This window comes from Arachis duranensis, chromosome 10, assembly GCF_000817695.3.
Source record: "Arachis duranensis cultivar V14167 chromosome 10, aradu.V14167.gnm2.J7QH, whole genome shotgun sequence".
NCBI classification, from domain to species: domain Eukaryota; kingdom Viridiplantae; phylum Streptophyta; class Magnoliopsida; order Fabales; family Fabaceae; genus Arachis; species Arachis duranensis.
The window spans coordinates 65,534,080-65,544,361 of record NC_029781.3 but is presented as its reverse complement, the minus strand read 5'-3'; the positions used below and the strand labels follow the sequence as shown (position 1 = coordinate 65,544,361).

Below are 10,282 nucleotides of genomic sequence, written 5' to 3'. Positions count from 1 at the left end.
GTTTCCAGAATGGAGCATCATATGTATATTCTATGATGGTTTGTCTGAAATGTCAAAGATGTCATTAGATCATTCTGCTGGTGGATCCCTTCATCTGAAAACACCTGTAGAAGCCCAAGAACTCATTGAGATGGTTGCAAATAACCAGTACATGTACACTTCTGAAAGAAATCCTGTGAACAATGGGACGACTCAGAAGAGAGGAGTTTTTGAGATTGATACTCTGAATGTCATATTGGCTCAGGACAAAATATTGACTCAGCAAGTTAATATGATTTCTCAGAATCTGACTGGATTGCAAGCTGCATCCGGCAGTGCTAAAGAAGCCTCCTCTGAAGGAGAAGCTTATGACTTTGAGAATTCTGCGATGAAAGATGTGAATTACATGGGAGAATCCTATGGAAACACCTATAATCCTTCATGGAGGAATCATCCAAATTTCTCATGGAAGGATCAACAGAAGCCTCAACAAGGCTTCAACAACAATAATGGTGGGAGAAATAGGTTTGGCAATAGCAAACCTTTTCCATCATTTTCTCAGCAACAGACAGAAAATTCTGAGCAGAGCCTCTCTGGCCTAGCAAACATAGTCTCTGATCTATCTAAGGCCACTTTCAGTTTCATGAATGAAACAAGGTCCTCCATCAGAAATTTGGAGGCACAAGTGGATCAGATGAGTAAAAGAGTTACCGAAACTTCTCCTAGTACTCTCACAAGCAATACAAAAGAGAATCCCAAAAGAGAGTGCAAGGCCATAACCATATCCAAAGTGGCCGAACCTGGAGAGAGTGGAAAGGTAGTGAGTCCCAGTGAGGAAGACCCTGCTGGACGTCCACTGACCAATAAGGAGTTCCCTAATGAAGAACCAAAGGAATCTGAGGCTCATATTGAGACCATAGAGATTCTACTAAACTTACTATTGTCATTCATGAGCTCTGATGAGATTCTTCCTTTGAAGAGGACGAAGACACTGTTGAATAGTAAGTTGTTCAGTATCTAGGAGCAATCATGAAGTTGAATGCCAAGTTATTTGGTAATGAGACTTGGGAGGATGAACCTCCATTGCTCATCAATGAATTGAATACATGGATCCAGCAGACATTGCCTCAAAAGAAATCGGATCTCAGAAAGTTCTTAATACCTTGCACCATAGGCACCATGACCTTTGAAAAGGTTCTGTGTGACCTGGGGTTAGGTATCAACCTCATGCCACTCTCTGTAATGGAGAAACTAGGGATCTTTAAGGTACAAGCTACAAGAATCTCACTAGAGATGACAGACAAATCAATGAAACATGCTTATGAACTTGTAGAGGATGTCTTAGTGAAGGTTGAAGGCCTTTAAATCCCTACTGACTTCATAATCCTAGACACTGGGAAGGATGAGGATGAATCCATCATCCTTAGAAGACCCTTCCTAGCCACAGCAAAAGTTGTGATTGATGTGGACAGAGGAGAGTTAGTCCTACAACTGAATGAGTACTACCTTGTGTTCAAGGCTCAAGGATCTTCTTCTGTAAACATGGAGAAGAAGCATGAAAATCTTCTCTCAATACAAAGTCATATAGAGCCCCTACACTCAACTTCTAAGTTTGGTATTGAGAGGCCACAATCATGCTCTGAGCACCTGTGAAGCTCTGTAAGAGCTTCCTGTCAAGCTATTGACATTAAAGAAGCGCTTGTTGGGAGGCAAACCAATTTTATTTATCTATAATAATTACTCTTTCATTTTATTTTCCATTGTTATTCTATGTCTTCTTTAGGTTGATGATCATGTGCAGTCACAAAAATAGCTGCAGAATTAAAGCAGGAATCCAAAATAGCAAAAAAATAGCACACTTTGGAGGGCGAGTTTACTGGCATTTAAACGCCAGTAAGGCTAGCAAAGTGGGCATTTACACCCAGTCTGACACCATTCTGGGTGTTAAATGCCAGAAATGGCACACAGACTAGCGTTTAACGCCAGAAAATGGTGTCTGGTGTCTGACTGGGGTTAAACGCCAGAACTGGCAGCCAGACCAGCGTTTAACGCCAGAAATGGGCATCAACCTGGCGTTTAACACCAGAAATGCCATACAGAGGGCGTTTAAACGCCAGAAAGGTGCAGGAATGAGAAATCCTTAACACCTCAGGATCTGTGGACCCCATAGGATCCCTACCTACCCCAACTCATTCTCACTCCTCTTCACACCTTTCCATAACACCCTTTTCCAAACACCATTCACCTATCAAATCCTACCCTCTTCCCCATAACCTCTTTACCACTCACATCCATCACTATTTTCCATCATACAACCCACCTACCCCTACCCACTCAAATTCAAACCAATTCCCCCCTAAAACCCAACCCATTCCATACGGATACCCTTTCTCCCTTACCCTATAAATACCCCTCCTTACCACCTTTAACTTCACACACCACAAACACCTTAAACCCCCTTGGCCAAATTCACCACACACCTCCATCTCCTCATTTTCTTCTTCTCCTACTCCTTTCTTTCTTCCTTTACTCGAGGACGAGCAAACCTTTTAAGTTTGGTGTTGGAAAAAGCTTTGCTTTTTGTTTTCAATAACCATTAATGGAACCTAAGGCTGGAGAAACCTCTAGAAAGAGAAAAGAAAAGGCAATTGCTTCCACCTTCGAGTCATAGGAGATGGAGAGGTTTATCTCAAAGGTCCATCAAGACCACTTCTATGAAGTTGTGGCCAAGAAGAAGGTGATCCCCAAGGTCCCCTTCAAGCTCAAAAAGGGCAAATATTTAGAGATCCGACAAGAGATTTGGAGAAGATGTTGGGAAGCTCTCACCAACCCTATCCAACAAGTCAGAATCTTAATGATTCAAGAGTTCTATGCTAATGCATGGATCACTAAGAACCATGATCAAAGTATAAACACGAACCCAAAGAATTGGCTCACAATAGTTCGGCGGAAATACTTAGATTTTAGTCTGAAAAATGTGAGGTTGGCATTTAACTTGCCAATGATGCAAGGAGATCTTCATCCTTTCACAAGAAGGGTCAACTTTAATCAAAGGTTGGACCAAGTCCTCATGGACGTCTGTGTAGAAGGAGCCCAATGGAAGAGAGACTCCAAAGGCAAGTCGGTTCAACTAAGAAGGCTTGACTTCAAACCCATGGCTAGAGGATGGTTAGAGTTCATCCAATGCTCTATCATTCCTACTAGCAACCGATCCGAGGTAACTGTGGATCGGGCTATCATGATCCATAGCATCATGATTGGAGAGAAAGTGGAAGTTCATGAGATCATACCTCTAGAACTATACAAAATGGCTGACAAGCCCTCCACTTTGGCAAGGTTAGCCTTCCCTCATCTCATCTGTCACCTATGCAATTTAGCCAGAATTGTCATAGAGGAAGACATCCTCATTGAAGAGGACAAGCCCATCATTAAAAAGAGGATGGAGCAATCAAGAGAGCCCACTCATGGACCTCAACAAGCGCATGAGGAAGTCCCTCATCAAGAAATCCCTGAGATGCCTCAACGGATGCATTTTCCTCCACACAACTATTGGGAACAACTCAACACCTCTTTAGGAGATTTGAGTTCCAATATGGAGCAACTAAGGGTGGAGCACCAAGAGCACTCCATTATCCTCCATGAAATAAGAGAGGACCAAATAGCCATGAGGGAGGAGCAACAAAGGCAAGGAAAAGACATTGAGGAGCTCAAGCACTCCATAAGATCTTCAAGAAGAAGAACTAGCCGCCATCACTAAGGTGGACCCGTTCTTTAATTTCCTTGTTATTTGTTTTTTCTGTTTTTTTGTTTCTTATGCTTTATGTTTTGTCTATGTTTGTGTCTTTATTACATGATCATTAGTGTCTAGTGTCTATGCCTTGAAGGTATAAATGTCCCATGAATCCTTCACATTTCTTAAATAAAAAATGTTTCTAATTGCAAAAGAACAAGAAGTGCATGAATTTTGAATTCTATCTTGAAATTAGTTTAATTATTTTGATGTGGTGGCAATACTTTTTATTTTCTGAATGAATGCTTGAACAGTGCATATTTTTTATAGTGAAGTTTATGAATGTTAAAATTGTTAGCTCTTGAAAGAATAATAAAAAAGGAGAAATATTATTGATAATCTGAAAAATCATAAAATTGATTCTTGAAGCAAGAAAAAGCAGTGAAAAAGAAAAAGCTTGCAAAAAATGCGAAAAATAAAGAAAAAAAAAGAAAGAAAAAGAAAAAGCAAGCAGAAAAAGCCAATAGCCCTTTAAACCAAAAGGCAAGGGTAAAGAGGATCCAAGGCTTTGAGCATCAGTGGATAGGAGGGCCCAAAGGAATAAAATCCTGGCCTAAGCGGCTAAATCAAGTTGTCCCTAACCATGTGCTTGTGTCATGAAAGTCCAAGTGAAAAGCTTGAGACTGAGTGGTTAAAGTCGTGATCCAAAGTAAAAAGAGTGTGCTTAAGAACCCTTGACACCTCTAACTGGGGACTCTAGCAAAGCTGAGTCACAATCTGAAAAGGTTCACCCAGTTATGTATCTATGGCATTTATGTATCCGGTGGTAATACTGGAAAACAAGATGCTTAGGGTCACGGCCAAGACTCATAAAGTAACTGTGTTCAAGAATCAACATACTAAACTAGGAGAAACAATAACACTATCTTAATTCTGAGTTCCTATAGATGCCAATCATTCTGAATTTCAAAGGATAACGTGAGATGCCAAAACTGTTCAGAAGCAAAAAGCTACTAGTCCCGCTCATCTAAATAGAACTAAGCTTCATTGATATTTTGGGATTTATTGTATATTCTCTTCTTTTTATCCTATTTTGTTTTCAGTTGCTTGGAGACAAGTAACAATTTAAGTTTGGTGTTGTGATGAGTGGATAATTTATACGCTTTTGGCATTATTTTTAGGTAGTTTCGAGTATGTTTTAGTTACTTTTTAGTATATTTTTATTAGTTTTTATGCAAAAATAAAATTTCTGGACTTTACTATGAGTTTGTGTATTTTTCTGTGATTTCAGGTATTTTCTGGCTGAAATTGAGGGACCTGAGCAAAAATCTGATTTAGAGGCTGAGAAAGGACTGCAGATGCTGTTGGATTCTGATCTCCCTGCACTCGAACTGGATTTTCTAGAGCTACATAAGCTCAATTTGCGCGTTCTCAATCGCGTTGGAAAGTAAACATCTTGGGCTTTATAATAGTCCATACTTTGCCCGAGATTTGATGGCCCAAACTGGCGTCCAAACACCCACCAGAGACCCTTTTCTGGCGTAAAACGCCGGAACTGGCACCAAAGCTGGAGTTAAACTCCAAGGATGGCCTATGCACATGAAAGCTTCAAGGCTCAGTCCAAACACACACCAAGTGGGCCCCAGAAGTGGATTTCTGCATTATCTACTCATTTTCTGTAAACCTAGTTTACTAGTTTAGTATAAATAGCACTTTTTACTATTGTATTGGAAGTCTTTGACCTTTTGGGAGTTCTTCGAACCCTTTTTGGAGGCTGGCCATTCGGCCATGCATAGACCATTGTGTTCTTATGTATTTTCAACAGTGGAGTTTCTACACCTCATAGATTAAGGTGAGGAGCTCTGCTGTTCCTCATGAATTAATGCAAGTACTATGGTTTTTCATTCAATTCATACCTACTTCTTCTTCAATATATACTCTTGTACTTAATTCAGTTAAGTCATACTGAAGGGGTGACCCGTGACAATCACCCTCCATCTACAGTATGCGCTTAGTCAAGATCCGCGTGCCTGACAACCACAAAGCGGTCTACATGATGTTCAACATAGTCATTGGACGCCAGCTGGAGTATATTCTCTTGGGTCTCTGATCCATGCGTTTGACTAGCATCTCCTGACAACAGAGCATTCAAATCAGTGAAATCAGAACCTTCATGGTATAGGCTAGAAATAATTGGCAGCATTCCTGAGATCTGAAAAATCTAAACCTTGTCTGTGGTATTTCGAGTAGGATCTGGGAGTGGATGACTGTGACGAGCTTCAAACTCGCGACTGTTGGGCACAGTGACAGTGTGCAAAAGGATCAATGGATCTTATTCCGACACAAGCGAGAACCGACAGATGATTAGCCCTACGGTGAGAACCGTAGCCGGACCATTTTCACTGAGAGGACGGATGGTAGCCATTGACAACGGTGATCCACCAACTTACAGCTTGCCATGGAAGGGAGTGCGCATGATTGGATGGAAGCAATAGGGAAGTAGAGGTTCAGAAGCAACAAAGCATCTCCAAACGCTTATCTGAAATTCCCACCAATGAAGTACATAAGTATCTCTATGTTATTTTCCGTTTTATTTACCTTTTAGTTATTAAAACTCATAACCATTTGAATCCACCCAACTGAGATCTACAAGATGACCATAGCTTGCTTCAAGCCAACAATCTCTATGGGATCGACACTTACTCGCGTAAGGTTTTATTACTTGGACGACCCAGTGCACTTGCTGGTCAGCTATGCGGAGTTGTGAAAAGTGTGAATCACAATTTTGCGTACCATGGACTCAAGTTGATTATTTTCAGTTGACTTTCCTTCATAGTTAGAGGTTAACTAAGTGGAGCAATGGACAATTCTCATCACAACTGAGGATGATAATGAGGATAGGATTTCTATTTCTCATTCCTTGCCAAAAGCTTTCTTAGCTATTAGTTTTATTCTTGTAATTTACTTTTCTTGTCCTTTATCCAAAACCCCAAAATATACATCTCATAACCAATAACAAGAACACTTCCCTGCAATTTCTTTGAGAGACGACCCGAGGTTTGAATACTTCGGTTATTTTTATTGGTGTGTGTACTTATGACAAACAATTTTTTCATGAAAGGATTATTTGTTGGTTTAGAAACTATACTTGCAATGAGATTTCATTTGTGAAATTCTATACCATCAAAAATTTGTTCATCACCCCACTTCCTATGAATTTTAAATTATCCTCAAGTATGTGCCCTAGTAGTAAAGTAGAGAGGATGAAAATGTCTCAGTGCCGTATGCATCAGCAGTGGGAAGCCTTATGTATGCCATGATCTGTACAAGGCCAGATATTGCTCAAGCAGTTGCGGTGGTAAGTCGATTAATGGCAGATCCAGGTAAAGAGCATTGGAATGTTGTTAAGAGAATCTTGAGATACATCAAAGGGACCTCGAATGTTGCATTATGTTTTGGAGTATCGGAATTCATTGTCAATGGATATGTCGACTCAGACTTTGCAGGTGATCTTGATAAATGAAAATCTACTACAAGCTATGTGTTTACACTTGCAGGAGGAGCTGTGAGCTGGCTATCTAAATTACAGACTGTTGTAACTTTATCTACTACAAAAGCTGAATATATGGCAGCTACACAAGCATGCAAGGAAGCTATTTGGATCCAAAGGTTGATAGAAGAACTCGGGCACAAACAACAGAAGATTTCTGTGTATTGTGACCATCAAAGTGCCTTGCACATTGCAAGGAATCCTGTCTTTCATTCAAGAACAAAATACATTGGAGTACAATATCACTTTGTTCGGGAAGTAGTAGAAGAAGGAAATGTTGATATGCAGAAAATTCACACTAAAGATAACCTAGCAGATGCCATGACAAAACCAATCAACACAGAAAATTTTGAATGGTGTAGATCCTCATATGGCCTATGAAATACACGAGCAACATGAATTTTGAAAATTTATCAAAATTAGCTTTAAGTGGGAGATTGTAAAAAAGAGAAGAATTATAACCTTAGAAAATAAATAAATAAATAATAAATAAATAAATAAATAAATAAATAATAACTAAATAAAATGAAAGGTAATAAACAATCTTAGTTTATAACCTTAGAATTTTAATGGTTGAAAAAGAGAAGAATTATATACCTCTAATTGACGAATAGTTCATATTGAAGAGACTCACTTAGTCACTTATAAATTGAGTTTTTCTTTAATTCATTTCAATCAAGCTATCCAGATAGAATAACATAATATTTCTTTGAGTAGTTTTCTCCTATATATGATAGAGAGAAGTGTGTTCTCCTTTTGTCAAGAAAGTGTTATTGTAATCTCCTTATAATAGAGAGAAGTTGTAATTCTCAAAGAAAGTTATTCAATTGTTTCCATATTTTATACAAATTTCTAATTTTTCATCTCTATATTTTGCTGTGTCATTTGTCTGGTACCTAACATTAATGATATGAAATGTTATCTGATAGCTTACATGTGACACATAACATGTTCAATTGAACGTTAACTAAATATGTTTACAAAAAATCTATCAATTTAGTCACTAGGTCATATTGAGAATAGAATTTTTATAATTGAAAAAATGACTATATAAATTTTCATAAACATATTTGATCAATATTCAATTAGACATATCAAATATTATATATGTTATCAATTAATGTTTTACAACATCAATCTTTGAAAAAAATTGTTAATAGAGTGACAAAGGACAAATATAATTAATTCGTAATTTTTGAAGAACCAATTTGATTAAGAAAATTTTTCAAGAATGAATTTGAAAAATGTATTATTTTCTAGGAACTAATTTGACTATTAACCCTTCAATTAGGCATTACACATTTAAATAAGATCTGAAAGAGAAGTCCCCAAAATTTGACAATCTAAGATCGACCATTATGGGAGGGAAACACCCATGACCCATCAATAACATGCAGTAGAAGACTACCTAAAGAGAGACAGGAGAAACGAAAACCTTTAAATTTGTCATTTAAACCCATCCTTAAAATGTTTAGCAAAAATCTAAAAAATTTACAAGTGTTATCCCAGGATATGAGCTTCAATCTTAGACAATAAAAGATCTGAATAACAAAGAAAGGGAAAAGAAGAGAAGACTGCATATGTATTGAAGAAAGAATGTTGCAAGTTAGAGGGAAATATAAGAAACATTTACAAATTACAAGGTTGCATTAGAACCTCAATTGGGACTCAAACAGTCAAACCACCAAGCAATTCTCTTCATGAGGAAACAAAGTTGTTTATACATTCATGATTGCTAATAGAAGACCGGTAGCGCCTTCATCAATGAAATAGCACAAAAAAGAAGCAGCCTACAGCAGCCAACTTGAAATTTGTTAACCTTTGTTCGGCTTCCTTTGTTATTTTAAGAAGGAATGTCATTTATTAAAATCAGAGACTTGTTTTTCCTTTCTTAATTTTTCCAGAAACCTGCAAGGCATGATGGCAAAATTTGCAGTCAATGTTCCACTCCCTACTCTTCAAAATTTTCCTACCAAAATAGCTTAAATAAATAATTGAAATTCAAGAAGAAAATTAAAAAAAAAAATCAGAAACCACAAGTAAGTGCACTTGCGTCTTTTAGAGATGATGTGCAATATATCCTTGGGAGTCTTTCATAGGCTTCTCTCGTTTCATGTTGACTGCGTTGTCCCTGAACATGGAAGCAGAAGAAATAAGAACGATGGCTGAAATATAATGTTATCCTGATGGGATTATTGCAAATTATTTCGGAAAGGAAAAGGCATAGCATGTAATGGACAATGCTATGATGCGCCACAACAAATTTGATGTTTCATGCACTAAGATAATCTAATGCTATAGATTTTAGCATTACACTTTACATCAATAACTTCAATTAAATATATATCATTGGATTATTTTCATACATTTAAGTTCCTCATGTTAAATACTTGCATCAGTATCTGTAAAGCAACATGGTTTGGTAAAACAATCATATAAAAAAGTAAGGGGTTAAAAACACAAATAATATGAATAGGAAAAGTGTTATAGCTTGTCACTATTGTCGTGTAGAAGTCAATATTAAGGATACCATTGATATGAAACCTACAAAGTCTGTTATCAAGGCAACCCCTCAATAGAAAAACACAAATAGATAGCAATTATTAACAGAAATATAGCTTGATATTAAACATTGAAGGATAAATAAACATGAGTTATGACAATTTTTCTCAGAATGCTGAAAGGGACAGAAAAGATATACTCAACCAATCTGACAACCAAGAACATAATCATGTAATGTAAATCATGTGACAGTATTCAGAATGGTATACAGCAGATAACATTTGTTGATATGCATGCATAGTTCAAGCTGATTCATTGCAATATTCAATGGGTGTTATAACTTATTTGACAATATTATTGACTAAGAAATTCCCATGAGAAGAAACAATGGATGATTAATATTAAGGATAATTATTATTTCATAGTGGGTATGATCATTGAATAACATGAATAAACTCACATTGAAAAAGTTTTAACAGAGGTTTAGGCAAATATGAAATATAGAACAGCTTTTAAGGAAA

General features: G+C 37.3%; 1 protein-coding gene across 1 annotated transcript in view; it reads right to left on the bottom strand.

Annotated features, from left to right (window-relative positions):
- Window positions 1-8,818: 8,818 nt before the first annotated feature.
- The window catches only part of LOC107469886 (uncharacterized), a gene marked incomplete at its 5' end in the record, with an annotated part of 3,163 nt that continues 1,699 nt past the window's right edge, over window positions 8,819-10,282 (bottom strand). Inside the window, 2 exon segments of the mRNA XM_016089273.3 lie at window positions 8,819-9,167; window positions 9,313-9,390. Of these exon segments, the coding sequence (XP_015944759.1) occupies window positions 9,318-9,390 (73 nt within the window).